The following is a 23387-nucleotide window of genomic DNA, read 5'->3' on the forward strand; positions in this document are numbered from 1 at the left end:
GGTATAACCATATTTTATCAATAGTAAATAGTTCCAAAAATTAGCACCAGCTTACTGGAAATGGGCAAAATCAACTTGGAAATGTCCACTTGACATTGTTTCTCTTCAGCATTCAAACATTTGGTCACCCGCTTGGCCAACAGCTTCTGCATACTCAGCTGCTCATGGGTTAAACTCCCAACACATTCCTTGGCTATCTGTAGTGTCTCAGCAATTGCTTTAGCCAATATTTGCTGATCTGCCAAAATCAGGTCATGGAAATGGTCAATTTCAGACCTTGCAGACCTTTTTGCATCTTCGGTCTCAAAATCTCCACGCTGTAAGTTTGCATGCCACTTGTTCACTGTGGAGCATGATGGGCATTTGTCACTCAATGTTTGCATCATATATTCATGGATTTCCTTTGGAGTTTTCTTCTGCAGGAATAGAAACTTCATGATGGCTCAAGAGTTCCACCTGAAAATTAGGAAGTCGGTTGGGTGGAGAACTTTTCAGCAGCCCCTCGTATCTATGCTGAAAAGGAAAATTGCATTCACCTGACATGCAAAAGCTTATACAGTGGTACCTCGGTTTACGAGTGCACCGGTTTGCAAGTGTTTTGCAAGACGAGCAAAACATATGTAAAATCGGCACCTCGGAAACCGAGCACGCTTCGATTTGCGAACGCCCCCCCCTGCGAACCGGCCTGCGAACGTGAACTCTCAAGGCCCAGCACAGGAAGCAGATCTTCAGGCACCGGCACCACGTACAGGACATGCTGGTGCTGGTGCCGCTGCGGAGGCTACAGAAAAGTAAGAAGAGGGTTTGGGTGGGTTGGGGGGACCTCAGGTCGCGGCGGGGGGGTGCCCGATGGCGGCGGGGGGTTGCGGATCGCGGGGGGGAGGGTGCCAGTTCGCGGGGGGGTCTTCGGGGGGAGCAATGCCGGTTCTCGGGGGAGGGGGAGCAGCGCTGCTGGCCTCGGGGGGGGGGGGGGGAACCTATCAAAGCGAGTTTCCATTATTTCCTATGGGGAAACTCGCTTTGATAAACGAGCATTTTGGATTACGAGCATGCTCCTGGAACGGATTATGCTCGTAATCCAAAGTACTGTGTTGTCATCTTTGTATGTAAAAGCACTGAAAAGTAACCTTTCTTTGTTGGTGGATAGAAGAATTGCAGAATCACAGGCTGTGAATATTTGAAATGATATTTCATAGCAAAAACTAATTACTACAGAATGTTTGCTAGGCTATTCCCATTTGACTAGCTGATTATAGCTATCCTTCTGCGCCTTCTTGATTTTTATCCAGAAATACTTGTTTTGGATAGGAAGCGTTACAGTGCTTTACCTTTCTTGGTGCCTGTTACATAAACTAGTTTTGAGATTTTTTTTCCTTAGTCATGGCTGCTGATCACAGGAGCATTTCAGTAATTGGAGTGCTTGCTGTGAGAGTGGCAGCTTGCTGTTACAATGTGCCTTCCATTTGAAATGTATTTTCTTATACTGTGGTTTTGTTTGGGGGTGGGGATGGGGGGGTTGCCAATCTCGATCTACCAATAATGGAGGAAAAAAGCCTTAAATAATAAACCATCACTTATCTTGTGGCCCGACGGGGACCCGTTTCACATGCAAGCTTCTTCAGGGGATCCAAGTGCTGTGTCTTGCCTCGTTGAGGCATTGTAAAGTTTTTTGATAAAATCTGATCAAGACACAGTACTTGGATCCCTTGTAGAAGCTTGTATGTGAAACTGGTCCCCATCGGGCCACAAGATGTGATGGTTTATTTATATTTATTCAATTGCATTACGTACTGAGTTACATTATTTATAGAGAGATTTTTTTGTGTGCCTCCTGAGGCTTTTTTCCTCCATTTTTGGTAGATTGAGATCTGTTTTGGATCTTTTTGTTGAATTAAAAAAAAAATCATGAGACTATTTAATTCAATTTATAGTATATGCTAGTGTGAAATAGTTAAAGGGCCCTCCTTTATTAATTTTTTTGGCTGCTCTTTCAGATTGCGTGGCCTTACATAGTTTTAATTCTGTTGTGGAAAAACGGCTAACAGAGTCCAGATAAGTGCTCTTCCCGCTGGGCAAGTCGGTTAACACTTCATTGCCCCATGTAAACCACATAAAAAAGCGGTATATCGAGTCCCATACCCTTTCCCTTTCATCCACACCCTGCAAAATGCAGCTATGCTGCCAAGAAAACTCTTCATAAAAGCCTTTTAACACCATTCTGCAAGGGCTTATAAGGCCTCATTATGCGAGCATCCACCATGATTATGGAGCGGATTTATTGGAATGACCCATTTATAGTTCATGCTTAGTGGTAATGAGTGCTGCGCTGCATGCCGGTTAGGGTCATAAGGCTTTGACCTAACCCCTGTATTCTAGCCACGTACTTGCAAGGGTCTGTTGTGCCTTCTAACTGCCGTCTCCTGCATTATAGATGTAATTTACTTGCAAAATGGAGGGCAAGTTGTTTTCTTTTAGGATTGAATCATTCTACAAAGTGTTGATGAGAAATGCTATACGTTTGCTGTCAAAGTTGCATGATCGAACCACGAACAGTATCAACAGAACATCTTAGTAAATTGAGTCCTTTCTTCCGTTCTGGCCCGGATTCTGTAAAACGGCATCATTATCGACAGCCGCCTTAAAAACAACTGCCAATCGCATGTCAGTCGCACAACGGCGCTGTTTACAGAATCGCAGTTGCATGAAATGTAGGTGGCTGGAAATGTAGGCCAGGAGAGTGTGGCATAGTGGTTAGAGCTACAGCCTTGACACTCCAAGGTTGTGGGTTCAAACCCCATGCTGCTCCTTGTGACCCTAGGCAAGTCACTTAATCCTCTGCCCCAGGTACATTAGCTATAGATAGATTGTGAGCCCACCAGGACAGTTGGGGAAAATGCTTGAAGTACCTGTATGTAAATCACATTGAGTGATTGTATAACTACAAAAAGGCAGTAAACGAGTCCCAATCCCCTTTCCCCCTGAGTGTTGAAGCTCTACATTTCCGGCACCTACCTTTCACAAGAATCACAGCCACGGAGTCACCTTACAATGCCTAAGTCCACCTCTGGTGTTAGCCACACCTACAGTGGCATTAGGCACCATAAGACGGTTCCGTAAGCATGGTAACGGTTCTCTTTTTGGAGGCGGCCTTAGGCTTCTCTGTTGTTTGAATGGCTTTTTAATTGACCCAGCCAATTAGTGTGCCAATTAAACCAATTAAGTTAGGTGGGGGTAGGGTTCCTACCACCGCCTAACTTAGGGAGCTGTTTTTAGAATTGGGCTCAGTAATCGGTTTCTGAAGGAGCACATTGGAGCGTATTTTGGAATATTAGTTTCAGTATTGTTTCAAATTTAGTATGATTTCACCAAGGGATACATTTTAAATAAGCTGATTAATTGATGATAATACACTTATTTTCCTGTTCTCCAAGTAAAATCTGCCTATATACTGTGCTATCTCCAGTGGAAGTATACACTTCTCCCTCCGAATCCGCGGTTTCAGCATCCACGGATTCGGTTATTCACGATTTTTTTTTTTTTTTAATCCATTTTCATTTTTCGGGCTATTTTTAAGCCCTCTTAGACCCCCCCCTTAAGCCTTACCTGGTGGTCTACCGGGTTTTCGGGGCAGGAGTGATCTTCCTATGCTCCTGCCCCGTCCAGATCACTCGTAGGAAGTGGCTACCTTGAGCTCCCGTAGTCTCTCGAGACTACGATGGTAGCTCACGGCAGCCATTTCCTCTGAGTGATCTGCACGGGGCAGGAGCGTAGGAAGATCGCTCCTGCCCTGAAAATCCGCTAGACCACCAGGTAAGGATTAAGGGATGCTGGGGGAAGCAGGGGGATGGGTCAGAGCCAGCCTGAATATTATTTGCGGTTTTTCAGTATTCGCGGGCCGGCTCTGCCCCTAACCCCTGTGGATACGGAGGGAGAAGTGTAAATACGGTATGTGTGTTGAATATTTGAAACTTCAGTAAACTTGCAAAGTTTTCATTACTTCATTTAGGGGAGTGCTGCTTTTGTTTTACTCTAGAGTACCGGAATTGTGACAGTACCTGTCCACTGGGTTGTATTTGATCATTCTTCTTGCTTAGTTCCTGATTAAACTGTTGAAAAATTCTCTTAAAATTCACTATACCAAATAAAGAGGTAAATAAGAGCAATTCTGTGTCATTAGTCCAATCTTCATTTATTTCTCAGAACACCAGGCTATTTTGGAAATTACCTGTACTTTATAATGAAATACTATGAACTAGATTCTACATATGGTACCTAAAAAATGCTGAGCACTATTAAATAGTGCTTAAGTTACACCCGTTTATAGAATAGTACTTAACTCCAGGAACTGTGCCTGACTTTAGACTTGCTTATCCCCTGTTTTTTTTTAAATTTTTATCCAGGATCCTCAGCGGCACCACTTAGAGCTCAAATTTCCTCATTGCTCTAAGATTTGTGTGTCAACTCATCATCGGGTCCCACTTTTTATACTTGTATATCTTTTTTTAAAACGTTTAACTTTTTATGTGCTGAAGATTAAGTGGTCACAGTTGCTGGCGGCAGAACAGTTAGGGGTTGAGCCTTGACAAAGCTGACTGGGCGAAACATGTTGGCATAAAAATCCCTAGCCAGAGACCACACTATCTTAAGCTAAGTATAATGCTTAAAATAATTTAAATAACTTTGAAGCACATAAAAGTTTTAAAAAAAGATATATAAGTATAAAAAGTGGGACCCGATGACGAGTTGACACATAATGAGGAAATTTGAGCTCTAAGTGGTGCCACTGAGGATCCTGGATAAAAATTAAATACATATTAATGAGGATTGTAAGAAAAAACAGGGGATAAGTGAACCACTGTTTTTGAGCACTGTTTTGAGAAGAATTGCACCCTTTACAGAGATCTTTAGTGCAAATCTGTTGATTGACTTTAGGCTTGGTCATTTTCACCAACGGAAATGTGGAAATCCCTGCACTGAAATTAGGCGCGGACCCCCTCATTACTCTGTGGCTACGTGCCTAACTTGGAGGAATGCCCCTGATCTACACATGACCCTCCCATTTCCTTGCTCCCTTTGTTGGACTTGTGCATAAAATGTAGGCATGTAACTTTTGATGAAAAGCAATTAGGCTCTGATTCTCTAAATGGCGTCGAGCAAAGCATAGCAGCTGTCATTCTCGAGTTAGGCGTCCATTATAGCAGTGGTTCCCAACCCTGTCCTGGAGGACCATCAGGCCAATTGGGTTTTCAGGCTAGCCCTAATGAATATGCATGAGAGAGATTTGCATAGAATGGAAATGACAGGCAGGCAAATCTGCTCCATGCATATTTGTTAGGGCTAGCCTGAAAATCTGATTGGCCTGATGGTCCTCCAGGACAGGGTTGGGAACCACTGCATTATAGGATTGCGCCTAGCAGTGCCTTAATTGGATTTAGGTGCTGGGGGTTTCTTGGCCTAAATATAGGCACCTAAGTCCAATTTAGGTGCCTAAATGCAAAACATGCCCATAATTGCTCGTTGATACTAATTGGCTCATTAATCAGTTAAATTGTGCTTGCAATTTGGGGGTATATTGTTTGCACTGTTATTAAGCTCCATGGCACTAACAAAAGTTAGTTGTACTTTTAAGGTTGGACATCCTGACAACCAAGACATGGTGAGTGTGTAGTGCAGTGGTTCAAAGCTACAGCCTCAGCACCCCACGCTGCTCCTTGTGGTCCGGGGAGTAAGTCACTTAATCCCCCTATTGCCCCAGGGGTAGGCAATTCCGGTCCTCGAGAGCCACAGGCAGGTCAGGTTTTCAGGATATCCACAGTAAATATGCATGAGACAGATTTGCATCTCAAGGAGGCAGTGCCTGCAAATCCGTCTCGCACACATTCTTTGTGGATATCCTGAAAACCTGACCTGCCTGTGGCTCTTGAGGACCGGAATTGCCTACCCCGGCCCCAGGTACGTTAGATGGAGTGTGAACCCACTGAACAGACAGGAAAAAATGCTAGAGTACCTGAATAAATTCATGTAAAAACCATCCTGAGCTTGGGGGAGAATGGTATAAGAAATACATTTATGTACGGTAACTTTTTTTGAAAGAGTTAATTGAGTTCAAACCCATAACAATTCAGTAGCAGATTCATATTCCAATTTCACCCTGGAGTGCTGGGGAGTAGGAGTGGGCTTTCGGATATGATTGCTGTTTTTTTAAATGAATGCTTTGATAGACAAAATTTTCTTTTGGCTAAGACAGTCACTGTGTGAGCACAATGGTAGTTTTTAGTCAGTGGGAGAGAATGTTCTAGTTCACCAATTTTTCTTTTAGCGTTACAATTGTAGTTCAGTAGGGAGCAGGCAGCCATACAAAGAACTGTGAAAAACTATATGGTTTGGTTTCTTTCCTAAAATATATTCTATATATATATTTTTTTTTTTTTTAATTTCTTTATTCTTTTTCAAACTTACATCAAGTGCACAAAAAGAACAACATGAAATACTATCATATAACACTTGAACATCATACATTATATTCTTAATATGTAAATTAATTAAAAACCCTCCCCCCTCCCATCTTTCTATACAATCATTAAAACTATCATATTCCTTCAAAATTTCAATTTCGCTACATCTTCCAATCCCCCCACCCCCCTATGTATATTATCAAAGAAAAATGATGCCTATTCACTACAAAAATCAACCATCGGTCTCCATATATTAAAGCAGAAAAATGTCAGTGAAAGCATTTTCATGGGTTTTAGATGCAGATTTCTTTTTTAGAGTTACTCTTGGGCACACAAACACATTTTTGTTGAATGTCCATTCATTTGTTTTTTGTTTTTACTTCATAGAAAATCGCATGTAGACATTTGCAATAGTAATTCCATTCCATTTGGGGGCCCATTCCAGCGGGGCACCCGACACTGTCTTCGCTCCTCCCCCATTCCAGCAGGGGAGAGCCGACCGGAGGGCTGCAGTCCGGCCATCGGACCAACGGTTGGCTCGGGGGCACGTTCAAGCTGGACTTCAGTTTTGACTGTTTTGATTTTATTTTCAATTCTTTTTAGTTTATGATATATTTTTTAATCTCACTTATTGTTTTACCACTTATTTTGTTTTATTTTATCATTTAAATTTCCCCAGAATTCTATTGCTTCAACGGTTCTCCCTCTGCATCTATTCTTATCTCCCCTCTTTTTTCAACCTTTCAAAGTCCTTTAGATCATTGTAGTCTTATTAGAATGTTTATTTTCTTATTTTTCTCATCTATTCTCTATTTTATTTCTTCATTACTCTACTAATTGTCATTTTTCCAGGTACTTTAGTTAGATTGTGAGCCTTTGGGACAGTAAGGGAATTTCTAAGTACCTATTTTACTTATAATTTTAATGCACCCTATTGTCTATTTTTCTGTAAACCGCTTAGAATCCTAACGGATGTAGCGGTATATAAGAAATAAATTACATTACATTACATTATTCACCTTACAAAACTGATTTTTTCTATTTAAGACGATGGCCTTAAACTGGCTTAAAAGGATACAAGTACAGTAATCTTAACTTCTTCTTTTTTTCCCAGACCTCTGGTATCTTTTGCTTTGTATGTACATTGGGAAATATACAGCTTGCTCCTCAGTCTAACCATATACGTACATACCTCACAAGAAGTCTCACACAGCTCGGATGATTTAGATCAGGGCTGCCCAAGTCCAGTCCTTGAGATCTACTGACAGGCCAGGTTTTCAGGATATCCACAATGACTATGCATGAGAGAGATTTGCATACCAGGAAGGCAGTGCAGGCAAATCTTTCTCATGCATAGTCATTGTGGATATCCTGAAAACCTGACCGGACTTGGGCAGCCCTGATTTAGATAATAGCCAGTATTCCATGGCATAAGGGTGGGGATCATTGCTCTCATAGTATGTGTAATAATATTTGGAAAGACAAGTACAAAGCAAGGAACAGAATCAGAATACACAAAAAAGTCAATGACACCCACAAAGAAGTGTAAATGCCAATAGAACTGGGGCAGCGAGAAACATTGGGCATCCCTCCCACTGCCGGGGGGGGGGGGGGAGGTGTCGATTGGCAATGGGAGAGATTGGGCATCTTTCCCGCTATTGTGGTTTATTTTTTTTTTTTTGGGGGGGTGGTGTTTTGTTTATTCTGTGCATGTGCCCATCACTATAACCAGCAATGGGCACATGCAAATGTAATAAGTGGGTACATAGACAAAACTGTGGAAGACAAAGGTGCGCGCGCCGACAACAGCGCAAGACGAAGGCGCGTGCCGAAGAAAATGACAGTTTTTAGGGGCTCCGACGGGGGGTTTTGTTGGGGAGCCCCCCCCCCCCACTTTACTTAATACAGATCGCGGCGGCGTTGTGGGTGGTTTGGGGGGTTGTAACCCCCCTCATTATACTATAAACTTGACTTTTCCCTGTTTTTAGGGAAAAAGTAAAGTTTTTAGTAAAATGTGGGGGGTTACAACCCCCCAAACCTCCCACAACGCGGCGCAATCTGTATAAAATAAAGTGGGGGGGTTCCCCCTCACACACCCCCGTCGGAGCCCCTAAAAACAGTTATTTTCTTCAGTGCGCGCCTCCGTACTGCGCTCAGTTGTCGGCGCACGCCTTTGTCTTCTGCGGTTTTGACCTGACACCCTTTGCTACTCTCCACCAACCTCATTTAAATGAGCATTTTTTGGAGAATGGCTCGCAGCCCATCTTTTTTTTTTTTTTTTTTTACATGGTTTTTTGAAAATCTAGCCCACGGAACACTGTTCTAAGCAAACTCCAGCACACCCACAAAGAAAATAATGAGAGAATAACGCTACATAAATGTACTAATAGACGGGGTGCACTGGCTAAAGGACCTATCACTAATGTAATAGGAGGCAAATCGTAAAGGTTTCAGTTCTGAAAAAGTCCTATGTACACAAAATTATTGAACATTATTTTAGTCCACCATCTGAAAGAAAAGAAGGCATAAGCTTAAGAAATCACTAGGTCCAAGTACATATCTCATAATTTTTGCAAATAAATAGTTTATCTACACCAGATTTTCAGGACATGCTCAGGGAAAGATGAGGGTTCTAATAAGATTTTAGGTGGTGATGCTCCTAGTTGTTTAACTGATTTAGCAATATTATTGTAGAACTCTTAAATATCCTATTAGAAATTTCCAATGTTTAAGAATTTGAAATCAACCAGACAGCTTTCTTTCTCTATCCAACATCGACGTGTATTTTTGGAACCGTCTCTGAGTTTGCAGGCATAGGGCTATTATTTTAGATTTAGAAAATTATTAAAATCAGTTTTGTTACAGAACACTGAATTAATTACATTTTAATTTATAATGCATAGCAAATTTGTTCTAATTATTTTTTTTTTTTATTCCTGGGTTAACTGACCTGGTCTCATGATTTTGTAATCTGACCTTGAAATGAATAGGTAAAGGCAGAATAGAAGAACCTGTATAACAAACATAACATTTCTTAGATCTGCACCTAGATGGACTAAATATTGTCCTTTTTCTACAAAGTAAATAATTGGGCCCGTTTCAGATATATTTCTGTCTTGCAAAATGTTTTGGGTTGTTTTTTTTTTTTTTTAATTTATCTTGCATCTTTTTCAAGGTGAGTTACATTTGGGTATTTTCTTGTTTCTATGAGGCTTACAATCGCTGGAGCCTATGAGCATCGGAGCTTTTACTGCAGCAGCCGGCGATTAAAAAAAAAAAAATCCCTAATGCAGCTTGATAAAAGGGGGCCAAATTTTTGTATTTGAGGCGATGGGGAGTTAGGTGACTTGCCTAAGGCAAGAGCAGCAGGGTTTGAACTGTGATTCCCTGGTTGTCAATCCACTAGGCTAGAGAATGACATGGGGGACAAATTTTTCCCTGTCCCCGCGGGAACTCATTTTTACATTACATTACATTAGGGTTTTCTATTCTACCATTACCTTGCGGTTCAAGGCGGATTACAAAAGAGTTAAAGAGGGTGTTTTTTACAAAAAGATTTCTGGTCTTGTGGGGGGGAAAATTTGAGGAGAGCAGGTTGATTTGGGGGTTCGGGGGGTTAGAGGGATGAAAGAAGGAAGCTTGAGAGGTTAGGACTTTTTCAGGGATTTTTTGAAAAGTTTAGTCTTTATTTCTTTTCTGAAAGTTTTCTCGCCCAGTCCCTGTGAGTACTTTTCCTGTCGCTGCCCCATTCCTGCAAGTTCCATCCTCATCTGCACAAGCCTCAAACACTTTAAAGTCATAAGTGTTCAAGGCTTGTGTAGTTAAGGCAGAGCTTACAGGAATGGGGCAGAGACAGGGACACTTGAGTTCCGATCGAGTTGACATGTATTACCTCTGTAAAATGCATTATCTTCTGTTATATGTATTATCTTCTGTAATAAGTATTATCTTCTGTGAAATTGTAGTATCATAACTCATTACTGTTCCTGTAACTTACTCTTATCCTGAAATGTAACTCTACTGGAATGTCCCAGATATTTTCTATATTGTAATCCGCCTAGAACCGCAAGGCACAGGCGGAATAGAAATCCCTAATGTAATGTAATGTATAGGGAGAAATTTATCCCCATTCTCTAGGCAACTTTCCACTCCCACCCATTTTCTGTTTGCCTCTGATTTTTCTCAGTAGAAGCAAAAGTTGGAAGAGTTTATAATAATGCTGTTAAGAAACTGTAGCTTCCTGCTCGAGGATGTCTCGAAATGGAGATTAATTATCTGAGTCCTCTATATTTCTTGCAGGGTCTTCTTCGAGAGATGATAGTCTATTATCCTCTCAGAGTGTGTTAACATTTTTTTCCCTTCAGCTCAGCCACAACTGTAGGGAAGGAACAGTAGGTTATAAAATTTCCAAGAACAATAAGCACAAGGAAAAGATTGGAGCAAAACAAGAAGAAGACAGAGCTGCTGGCATGCAAACAGTTTTCATTTATTCAAACAGTGCTCTCGTACTTGGTTCTGTTCTTTGGGACTGAGGTATGCCTGCGTAGTTCGGTTTTGAAACGGAAGGATTAATTGTACAAATGAGGAAGTTCTTGTAATTATTCTTTTTTTCAGTACGATCACTGTTTTAGACCTGAGGTGTGCCTTTATTTACAATTTTCTTACAAGAGCACAATGTAGGGCCCCATTCAGACAGAAATGAATATGCATGAAAGAAATTTGCATATAAGGGAGGCAATGTATGCAAATCAAATGTATGCATTTTCATTGTGGATATCCTAAAACCCTGAACTGGCAAGTGGGTACTCCAGGACCGAGTTGAGAAACACTGTTCTAGATTGGGGGGTCCCCCAGGACAGGTTTAAGAACCACTGATCAGTTAGGTTTTCAAGGTATCCCTAATGAATATGCATGAGGCAGATTTGCATGCCTTTCACCTCTTAAATGCAAATCTGCCTCATGCATATTCATTAGGGATACCTTGAAAACCCGACTGACTGGAGGGTTCCTCAGGACATATTTAAGAACCACTGCTCTAGGGTATACATACTCTGATCCTCAAGTCTCTTCTCATAGGTCTTTGGGCACAGACCTCATACCATTTTGCATTCTTCTGAACTGCTTTAAATTTTTTTATGTCTTTAGCAAGATACAGCCAATGACTTGTATGGGGCCACTTCTTTGTCACATTGGTTTGCTATCATCCCAAGGTCTCTCTCTTGAGCTATGCTTATCAGTCTTTCACCTCCAGTTACATACATCTTCTTTGGACTTCGGTAACAAGTGCATCACTCTGTTCTACTTCACATTAAATTTTAACTGCCAAATATTAGATAATTCTTCTAATTGCTCTAAATCTCCTCATGCTTTTTACTTCTTCTTTAGGGCTAATTCATGACACAATCACCAAACCCTGAGGCACTCAACTACTTACCTTTCTTTTTTCCCTCTATCATCCGCCTATCTTTGATGAGGGATCCTTACCATCAACTGATCGTGGCACAGGAATCCCTGATCAGATGAGCTGACAGGACTCCCTTCCTGTGAACAGCTGAGGCCCCCCCAAGATTGGCAGGAAGGATGCCCACTCCCTCCTGCCTGACACCCTCCCAAAAAACCCCCCACCAAGATCAGCACTACACCATATTCCTAGTGAGGACTTGAAGTGACCAACTGGATTAGGAAGTGGTAGGAGACAAGAGAGGAGAGTGGTAAGTGGAGTTCGCTCTGTGGATAGGGGTGTTGTCATTAGTGTGTGCAATGACCAGTTCTTGGTTTGGTTCTCTAATACTTTTGTAAATGATATTACAGAACATGCTAAAATCTGCAACAAAAGCTTGCAGTCTGTCGCAGGTATTTGCTATACGCTACACAAGAGGCAGTAACGGTCAGTAGGTTCCCAGAGAGAACTCCGGAGGTAACCACTCATGAGCAAAACAAATACTCAATGGTACACTAAGTAAAATGGGGTATCCTGAGTGTGGGGGGTCCGCGAACGGAGGTAAAATCTCCAGTGCAGAAATCCCTACCAGCACACCATCAACGGCTACCTCACGTGTGCATAAATAATACAGTGAACGTAAGAGTGAAAAATATGTGAACAGTCATTAAATTATCACATGGAGAACACTCTGAGAACCCCCAAAATAAAGTTGAGTTAGAACTTATCCCAACCCACCATCCAACACTCTCTATACCACAGGTGTTGAAGTCGGTCCTCGAGGGCCGCAATCCAGTCGGGTTTTCAGAATTTCCCCAATGAATATGCATTGAAAGCAGTGCATGCACATAGATATCATGCAGATTCATTGGGGAAATCTTGAAAACCCGACTGGATTGCGGTCCTCGAGGATCGACTTTGACACCCCTGCTCTATACCCTTAGTACTCTCTAATATTCTTCTATTTACCTAATGTTATCTAAAACCACATAATTCACCCCATTCTTATCTCCTAAAGACTTCTACTTCCAGCTGGTAACTCTTTACCCAATGTTTTTTGTTTTTTTGTGGGTTTTTTTTATTACCTTAAAAATTGTATACCATCGCTTAATCCAGTAGTTCCCAACCCTGTCCTGGAGGAACACCAGGCCAATTGGGTTTTCAGGCTAGCCCTAATGAATATGCATGAAGCAAATTTGCATGCCTATCACTTCCATCATATGCAAATCTCTCTCATGCATATTCATTAGGGCTAGCCTGAAAACCCGATTGGCCTGGTGTTCCTCCAGGACAGGGTTGGGAATCACTGGCTTAATCTATTCTTTCAAATTTTGAATGTAATTCTTGTTTTTAGTTTGTAATCCGCCTTGAACCGCAAGGACAAGGCTGCTTCCTCTTGAAAAGTGACAACAGGCACGATGAAACGGGAATCTGAACAGGTATTTGCTATATTACATCTTTGTTTGGTTTTCAGAAAAAAATCTTGATGCAATGCTGTGTTCTTACCAGCACTGAGCTGTTTGTTTTCTGCCTCAAGCTGCTGATTTCGAGTAGATACATAAACTGCATCCTGTATGGCTTCTTCCAGCAATTTACGGTATCGCTGCTCCAGCCCGTTCATTTGTTCTTCCAATAAACCTCGATATGCATGAAAAACCTGCCGCAAAATGGGAAAAACACCTGAAATAATCTTTAGCCAAAGTCAGTGCAGTCAACATTTTTGGACAGAATAAAAGATCTCTAGCTTAAGAACATAAGAATAGCCTTACTGGGTCAGACCAATGGTCCATCAAGCCCAGTAGCCAATCCAGGTCACTAGTACCTGGCCAAAACCCAAGATGTAGCAATATTTCATGCTACCAATACAGAGCACTCAAACAAGAGGTCTCCCAAAGCCCTAAAGAAAAGGAACTAGATAAGAGGGAGAGGCTGCCTATAGAGTTAAAAGTGCTGCTAAACACTAAAAATTAAATATATAAATTTTGAAATTTTTTAGAGAGCCCTCAGTCACACAGCCTCCCTCCGGGAACCCCCAGAAGTAACGGCTGCCACTGGCTTACACCCAAGAAGGGTGTACTTACTTTTTGAAAAACTTTTGCCCTTTGGTCTAACTTCAGCTTCTCAGTTTCTTTTTGGTTTTTTGATTCTTTTGAACTTTGGTGGGGAGTGTCTTTCTGTTCCCCCGCCCGTGACCGTTCAAGTCATGTGACTTGTCAATTCAGTGACGCCTTTCATCTGCAGTTTAAATTGGAGGCGCTTGTTCCGGTACAAGCGCCATTTTCCACTTTGCCAAACCGCTGCAGCCCGAAGATTTGGAGACTGTAGCTCAGCCCAGCCGTTCCTGAGGAAGGGGGTCTTCACCCCCGAAACGGAGTCCCGTAGGACGGATTGGTTATCTGCTGGCTGTATTTTTTCAGAGAAGCTAAGTACTTCCTATTGGCTTTGCATGGTTGAATTTGGACTTGCGAACGCTTTGTTCGAGCCCCCTGGATCAGGGGTAGAGACTACCTATAGAGTGTGTTTTTGATTTAGTATAACACTTATCTGCACTTTTGTGTTATTTATCACTAATTCACACAGAGAGCCCTGGGATGTTTCACAGTTCACACCTTCTTGGGTGTAAGCCAGTGGCAGCCGTTACTTCTGGGGGGTTCCCGGAGGGAGGCTGTGTGACTGAGGGCTCTCTAAAAAATTTCAAAATTTATATATTTAATTTTTACTGTTTAGTGTTTAGTGTTTTCACTCTATAGGCAGCCTCTCCCTCTTATCTAGTTCCTTTTCTTTGGGGCTTTGGGAGACCTCTTGTTTGAGTATTGTTTCATCTCCCATTTTTCGGGTTTTGCTAGTTTTCAACCAAGCAGTGGCTTCCCCAATAACAGACTATGGACTTTTCCTCCAGCAACTTGTCCAAACCTTTCTTAAAATCAGCTACGCTCTCCACTCTTACCACGTCCTCTGGCAACACGTTTCAGAGCTTAACTATTCTCTTGAGAGCTTACCCAAGATGGCCTGATGCATCTGCGGGGATGCCATCATGCTTCTGGTAAAGAGTTCCCTTGTATGCTAGGGTTAAAAGAAAATTGAAAATCCAGGCTTTCCCGGATGAAGCACCAGCACCAATTGGCCCGATGGACGCATTTGTGGACCGTGGCTCACGAATCTCACAACTGGAGGTTTCCACGGCTGGAGAGAATGCGCAAGCTGAGGTGTGGCATTTCTCCTTTGAGGGTGCCACTCTATCTCCGGATGAGTGAAGTCCGCCTAGCTGCCCCGCTGCGATGGAGGAGTCGTTTTTTGATGTGCCGGCTCGGGGTGCCCTCTTGCCAGCCTCTCAGAGTGGGAGGACCGACCCTGGAAGGGGGAAGGAGGAACTTTTAAGATCACAGCAGTCGGTGGTGAGACTACAGCAAGCAAAATCTGTATTTTCAGACAAGCTTAAAAGGGCCCAGGTTGTGATTTGTGTGTACTGAATCAAAATACCAGTAAAACCATGTTGGGGGCCGTTCGTAAACTGGATGTCTGCATTTAGGCACACCAAGGGTACAAGGTAGGAGCCTATCTAGGTTCAGTTATCGAATGCAAGTGTAACATGGTATTGACATGCCTAAGTTTAGGTGCTCACCCTTACACCAACCATAGAACTGGTGTTAATGGTAGGGTTGCTAGATTTTCCAATCAGAAAATCTGGACTCCTAGACCTGCCCAGTTCTGCCCACCCTCCAGTCCTGCCCTAGCCCCGCCGTCTGCTCTTGTCAGGCAGAGAGGAAGTCTGCACATGCGCGAGGCCATGTGACGTACATGCATGCGTGGATTTCCAACCTGCCCGACACGCTTTGAGGAGGCTTTTCAAAACCTGGACAAAGTGCTGGGTTTTGAAAAGCCATCCGGCCCCCCAGATGTCTGGTAACCCTAGTTAAGGGTGAAAACCTCACTGGAGCAGAGAGCCAGGTAATGTACTGATCATTTCTATAGTGCTGTTAGCTATACACAATAGAGAATGACAAGGGGACTAATTTGTCCCCACCCCTGCCAGATCTCTCTCAATCCCCGTTGCAACCCGTCTCTGCGAATTCGGTCCCTCTCCCTGCCCCTTCCCTGCAACCTCTGGCCTTATCTATACAAGCCTCGAACAGTTTAAAATCATAAGTGTTTGAGGCTTGTGCAGATGAGGTCAGAGCTTACAGGGATGGGACAGTGACATAATGTGGATGGAGATAGATCACGTGGGGATGGGGACAAATTTGTCCCTGTGTCATTCTCTTAATACACAGCAAGTTTCCAAGTTTATTATAGGATTTGATTAATCGCCTATTCCAGATTCTAAGCGATGTACAACTAAAAATTACAAAGTTAGGGTAAACATACATAACATAAAATAACATGACTAAACATAACCAACAAGACTGTTTAACATACATCCCGTTGGACTGGAGGACGGCTAACGTCATTCCACTCCACAAGAAAGGCTCAAAGATGGAGACAGCAAACTACAGACCAGTGAGTCTAACATCGATAGTGAGCAAACTAATGGAAACTCTAATCAAACACCAATTAGATAAGATCCTGGATGAGGAGAATCTACGGGATCCCCGACAACATGGATTTACTAAGGGGAGATCCTGCCAATCCAACCTGATCAGCTTCTTTGACTGGGTAACGGGGAAGCTGGATATTGGGGAGTCCCTGGACATCGTGTACCTGGACTTTAGCAAAGCATTCGATAGCGTACCACACCACAGGTTACTGAGCAAGATGAGTTCTATAGGATTAGGTAACACATTGACGAAATGGGTTGGGAGCTGGCTTGGAGGTAGGCTCCAAAGGGTGGTGGTGAACGGCACCCCCTCCGAAATGACGGAGGTGATTAGTGGAGTACCACAGGGCTCAGTCTTGGGCCCAATCCTATTCAACATCTTTATAAGAGACTTGGCAGAAGGGCTTCGAGGTAAAATAACATTATTCGCCGATGACGCCAAACTGAGTAATGTAGTGGGCAAATGCACAACAGACGAAGATTCAGTGCCCGACAACATGATGCACGACCTACTCCTACTGGAGCGATGGTCTAGGACATGGCAACTCAACTTCAATGCCAAAAAATGCAAAGTTATGCACCTGGGCAGCCAGAATCCATGCAAGTCTTATACCCTTAATGGCGAGATCCTAGCAAAAACGGTAGCAGAACGAGACTTGGGGGTAATCGTCAGTGAGGACATGAAGTCTGCCAATCAAGTGGAGCAGGCTTCGTCCAAGGCAAGACAAATCATGGGCTGCATACGAAGGGGTTTCGTCAGTCGTAAGGCGGAAGTCATTATGCCATTGTATAGATCCATGGTGAGGCCCCACCTGGAATACTGTGTGCAATTCTGGAGGCCGCATTATCGCAAGGATGTGCTGAGACTGGAGTCGGTGCAAAGAATGGCCACCCGGATGGTCTCGGGACTCAAGGATCTACCATACGAAAAACGGCTTGACAAATTACAGCTATACTCGCTCGAGGAGCGCAGAGAGAGGGGGGACATGATCGAGACGTTCAAGTATCTTACGGGCCGCATCGAGGCGGAGGAAGATATCTTCTTTTTCAAGGGTCCCACGACAACAAGAGGGCATCCGTGGAAAATCAGGGGCGGGAAACTACGAGGTGACACCAGGAAATTCTTTTTCACTGAAAGAGTGGTTGATCGCTGGAATAGTCTTCCACTACAGGTGATTGAGGCCAGCAGCGTGCCTGATTTTAAGGCCAAATGGGATCGGCACATGGGATCTATTCACAGGGCAAAGGTAGGGGAGGGACATTAAGGTGGGCAGACTAGATGGGCCGTGGGCCCTTATCTGCCGTCTATTGTTTCTATGTTTCTAAAAAGGTAAAGTTGTGGGAAGAAATACAATTCAATATAAAAGAAACAATTAAGGTAAAATAACATTGGGAAAAGGGGAAGAAATTTAATATAAAATATAAAAAATGAAAAGAATTCAATTAATCACTAAAAGCGTCTTTAAAAAGGAAGCCCTTAAGTTTGCTCTTAAATTTGTCTAGAACTCTTTCCTCTCTTGGGCATTCCGAGCTAGGGGAGCCGTAACAGAAAATAGAATGACGTCGTGTACTAATAACTTTTAAAGAAGGAACAACCAATAGATGTTGTTCTGTTGACCGTAATACTCTCGAAGTATTATAGGGGATTAAAACTTTATAAATAAATGCTGGGGTTTTGAAAATTATAGATTTGAGAGTGAGCAAACATAATTTCTATATTATTCGATAGGCAACCGGTAACCAATGTGCTTTCTCAAGTACAGGCGTAACGTGATCGAATTTCTTAGCGTTTTCGATACGTTTTCGATACATAGCACTATACATTATAATGCAGGCACTTTCTCTCTCTCTTGTAGGCTCACAGTCTAAGCTTTGCCTGGGACAATAGATGGTTAGGGTCACAAGGAGCTGCAGTGAGAATTGAACCCAGTTCTCCAGGATCACGACTGCACTAACCATTAGGCTCCCCCTCGGCCGCTGGAAATATGCACTCTGGGCCTGATTCTATATATAGTGCCCCCAAAATCAGCACTAACTAGAATGGCACTTAGCATGATTCTACATGTTGTGTGTACCTTATAGATTCGTGATTAGCACTTGTGCGCATCGCATAACAGGCGCTCCCTAAATGCCTGAGCCCTTTTTTCGTGCCAATTGGGCGTATTCTGTAACAATGCATCTAACTTTTAGGAATGCCCACCATCCGCCCTTGGCCATGTCCCCTTTTCAAATTAGTACAGTGTGACTGACGCATACTTTTTATAGAATTGTGCTGAGTTGTGCACATAACTTTTATTACTGTCAATTAGCATCAATAAAGAGGTAACTGCCAGATATTGGTGCTGAGGAGGCCAATTAATCAAGTTGTTTGTGCACATCGGCTACACCCACCAGGGTGCGTGCACAGCCGTGGAGGGGCATAATCGAAAGGAACGTCTAAGTCCGTTTTCATCTGTCGCAAGTCGTCCAAAGTGAAAAACAGCCTAGGACACATTTTCGAAAAATATGTCTAAAAATCGTCTACTTATACGTCCTGCCGATCTGATCGTCTAAGCTGCTAAATCATCCATCTTTATACCACATTTTCGTCCAACTTTTCGTCCAAGTCAAAAATGCCTAGAACAAGCTCTGTTGGACGTGGGAGGGATCTGCAAAGTGATGGACTGAACACCCAGACATGGCACCTAAATAGTGGGGTACCTTACAGGGCACTGCTGTGAACTTCACAAAAAGGGTGCCATGTCTTCTCCTCACTACAGCTTCCTTATAGGTCATGGTGAGCCCCCCAAACCACCTCCAGAATCCCCTAGACCCACTTATCTACCACCCTAATAGCCCTTATGGCTGCAGGAGCCACTTATATGCCAGTACAAAAGGGTTTTGGGGGTATATAGGGGAGTGCACATGTTTCAGTAACAATGCAGTGATTACAGGGGCTTATGGGCATGGGGCCTCCTCTCCATGGGTCCCTAACCCACCCCCAAGACGGCTTAAGACACCTCTGTGCAGCATAACTAGGCTTTCCTATGCCAGGCTGCCAGGTGATGATGTTCTGGAGGCTGAATTTTAAAGGTGTGATTATGAATTTTATGGGGTTGGGGAGGTCGGTGATCACTGGGATACTGTGTGTGGGGGGGTCTGTATTATGTGTTTGCAATGCTTATCTGGTGACTTTAGGTGGGTTTTTGTGACTTATAACATGTTTTAAATGGTCTAAGTCACAACGTCCAAATTCTGTCGATCCTGTGCTGTATAACTTTTGGTTATACATGTAGTACAACTAAGTCTAAGCCTGCCCACATCCATCCCAAATCCCACCCTCAACACTCCTCTTTACACGCCCCATTTAGCTATGGTCATTCAGCGGCACTATAAAGGCCTAGGTCATTTACAAATATTGATGTACTCGTTGTGTTATGTCTGGTTGTGACCTTTTTCACTTTCAATAAAAATATGTATAAAAAAGAAAAGAAATACGCCCAAAATCCGGTTTGATTATCGGCACTTGGATGTCTTTCATTTATGATCGTCCAAGTGCTGACTTAGGCTGGTTTTTGGACATTTTTCTCTTTTGATTATGAGCCCCATAGGCTCTATATATGGAATTTGGGGATATATAAGGTAAGCAGATATTTTAAGAATAGTACTTAGGCTGAATTCTTGCCATTTATAGAATTTCTACCTTTGCGTCTATGAGGGAAATGCTTAGTAAACAGAACCCCAAGAAAAAGATCTGGTTGGAATTGTAGACAATATGATGAAACCTGCTGCCCAATGTGTGGCAGCAACCAAAAGAGCAAACAAGATTCTAGGCATTATTAAAAAAAGGGATGGTTAACAAGACTAAGAATGTTATAATGCCTCTGTATCAATCCATGGTGTGACCTCACCTAGAGTATTGCGTTCAATTCTGGTCTCCTTATCTCAAGAAAGATATAGCAGCACTAGAAAAGGCTCAAAGAAGAGCGACCAAGATGATAAAGGAGATGGAACTCCTCTCATAAGAGGAAAGACTAAAAAGGGTAGGGCTCTTCAGCTTGGAAAAGAAATGGCTGAGGGGGGAGATATGATTGAAGTCTACAAAATCCTGAGTGGAATAGAACAGGTACAAGTGGATCGATTTTTCACTCTGTCAAAAATGACAAAGACTAGGAGGAAATTTTTTTTTCCATTCAGAGAATAGTTAAGCTCTGGAATGTGTTGCCAGAGGTTGTGGTAAGAGTGGTTAGCGTAGCTGTTTTTAAGAAAGGTTTGGACAATTTCCTGGAGGAAAAGTCCATAGTCTGTTATTGAGACAGACATAGGGGAAGCCACTGCTTGCCCTGGATCAGTAGCATGGAATGTTGCTACTCTTTAGGTTTTGGCCAAGTACTAGTGACATGGATTGGCCACTGGGCTTGATGGACCATTAGTCTGACCCAGTAAAGCTGTTCTTATGTTAACCATATGTGGTCTTTATCTACCTCCAGATTATATGCTTCATATTTTATGACAGTATAGGAACTTTATCTGCCTGAAACTCATCCAGCACAGGTGGCAGAATGGAGGGAAGGGCATAAAGCTAAACAAACTGGAATATTTGCTAGGTTTATATAAAGAGAATATTCTAGTTTGGTGTATAATCTTTAGAAAGCACTGAGGAGTTTAACGTGTGCGTGTGGTGAGGTTGCAGACCTGTAGCATGTGCTGTTTCTGAGCCTTGGCTTCCTCTTGCTGCTGTTGGGACGTGGATGCTTCTGGTGGTTCTTTTCCCGTTGCTTCCGGCTGTGCAGCCAATCCTGACCTCTCCCGCTGCAGATGTCGTGTCTCCAGATTGGCTGCGACTGGCTGTAGAGGGGGGGGGGCAAAGACGGAATATAGTACTGTAGCTAGGACACATCCGCATTTACTAAACAGGAAATACCACAGAGCAAAGATTGTGGTTGCTGTGTTAGTCTACTTGGACTTGCAGGGTCTGAAAATCAGCTGTAAAAAAAATAAATTAAGTTAATCCAAAACCAAGCTATCACTGAAAGTTATCCTCACTTCATCTGTCCCTTATACAAACAACCCAGTTCTATTGCATTTAAACAGCCCCCCTCCCCCCACCCAAGACACCATGCTGCAAGTTATGCCACCATACATTGCAGGCCCTGCATCCACCCGTGGAAAGAAATTCAAAACAAAAGGTTTCATGGAGCAAATGGTAGGGAGGTCAGTTTGGTGAAGGAGAGCATGGACTTTCTCCCCCTTTCCCTCAGATTGGCATTGATTAGCTTTCCCTCCTCCTACCAACAATATTTTCATGTAATCGTACATACACCACTTTGATGGCTTCCAAATGACTGTATACAAAATTGCTCACATAAATGATCCCCCCCCCCCCTTTTACGAAGCCACATTAGGCTATTTTATCGCTGGCTCATAGGATTCCTATGAGCGTCAGAGCTAATGCCACCGTGGCTGGCGATAAAAAAGACTGATGTGGCTTTGTTAAATCTATGTTTCTGGAATAAACACACTTTGTTTTGGGTCAAAAAAATCTGGAAATTCGCAGACCCTTGCATTATTGTTAGGACTGAATATCGCTTAAAATTTTTAATCACACTATTAATCGCATGATCTAAATGAAAAAGAGAGTTGAAATAAATTTAGCATGTACAGCCCTATTGAAAATAAAACCTGGTGGTGGAAATGAAAATGGTGTCGGAATTCAAAAAAATATGGGATAAGAATTGCCATACTGGGGCAGACCAAAGGTCCATCAAGCCCAGTGGCCAACCCAGGTCCCAAGTAGCAAAACAGATTTCATGCTAGGAATAAGCAGTGGATTTCTCCAAGTCATCTCAATAATGGTGGCTTCTTCAAGTATGTACTTTAGTTAGATTCTCATTGCTGGTCCCTGAAGACTTCCCAACAAGTCAAGTTTATGAAATCACCTTAACACGTAGGTCTGTACTATGGTATGCTTTATAGAATTCATGATAATAACAGTCACTAGAGCTCATGAATAACCATGGTAGACTCTCTGACATTTATGTTGGACTTAAGGTTGCTGTCCTTCATTATTCAAAGGCTGAAAACAATTTTCCACATTTTCAGCATATAAGTTGTTCTAATTCACTTACCCAATGACCTAATTTGAGAATCAGTACATGAATGTCTTCTAATCCGAATACCAACTCAATATACCAGTGTTCTTCAATGCAAGGGTCAAAGGCCAATGGTGGCCACCCAGAGACCTCTAGAGTGGCCCTCATGGTCTTTCTGAGGTTTTGTTTTCCTTCTTCTCTACCCAGGCTCAGAACAGCAAAGGGAAAATGGATTGAGGGAATAACCGCATGCTTGAAGGACAAAGCATTTCTCAATAGACAAAAGAGAATGCATGTGGAAATGCTCACAACTTTGAGGATACCCTCAATGAAGGTGGGAATGGATATCTTTGACACACACTGGCCGATAGAGTCATGGTCTCACATGGGAAGCTATCTGGTGGCTCTCCTTCAACTCGGAATCCTAAGTGGCCCCAGCATAAAAAGGAATGAAGACCACTGAAATATACTATCACGTGATATTAATAATTAAAGTGATTGCATTACATTGCAGTTTGATTTTTTTTCATGCTGTTCTACTGCAGTACTACAATAAGTGCATTCATTTATCCAAGTCTTATTTTCCATTTTTAATAAATACATCAAAAACAGTCTTTTTACCTCATTCTGCCATTTCATTTTTCTTTCAACCAGGTTTGATATCTCTCTCTTTTTCTCCCAGCTTTGATTTTTCACCATCTGAAAACCACAACAGATCAGTCAGGGTTCAATGTCATTCCTATTTCACCCTGAGGCCTTCACAAGCATATGTAAGACTGAATGCAGAAGTTCAGAAATCACAAGGTGTATTTACTGTGTGGAAAGTGATGTAGGTCCACACTTGGCAAAGGGACAGCGATAAATCTATGCTTTATGTAGACATCAAT

General features: G+C 42.6%; 1 protein-coding gene across 4 annotated transcripts in view; it reads right to left on the reverse strand.

Moving 5' to 3' along the window:
• Positions 1-10442: 10442 nt before the first annotated feature.
• LOC117351708 (osmotic avoidance abnormal protein 3-like) overlaps positions 10443-23387 on the reverse strand; it is a 93456-nt gene continuing 80511 nt past the window's right edge. For 2 of the 4 annotated variants that reach the window (XM_033927430.1, XM_033927431.1), the window contains exons 12-15: positions 23122-23199; positions 21104-21256; positions 13402-13552; positions 10443-10830 (exon numbers count right to left, since the gene is read on the reverse strand). In XM_033927430.1, coding sequence (XP_033783321.1) covers positions 10799-10830; positions 13402-13552; positions 21104-21256; positions 23122-23199 — 414 coding nt within the window. In that variant the 3' untranslated portion in view covers positions 10443-10798. Of the gene's footprint in view, positions 10831-13401; positions 13553-14894; positions 15247-21103; positions 21395-23121; positions 23200-23387 lie in introns of those variants that run through there. The other 2 variants (XR_004537498.1, XM_033927432.1) reach the window with 2 other exon arrangements.

This window comes from Geotrypetes seraphini, chromosome 18 (assembly GCF_902459505.1).
Source record: "Geotrypetes seraphini chromosome 18, aGeoSer1.1, whole genome shotgun sequence".
In the NCBI taxonomy this organism is placed as follows: domain Eukaryota; kingdom Metazoa; phylum Chordata; class Amphibia; order Gymnophiona; family Dermophiidae; genus Geotrypetes; species Geotrypetes seraphini.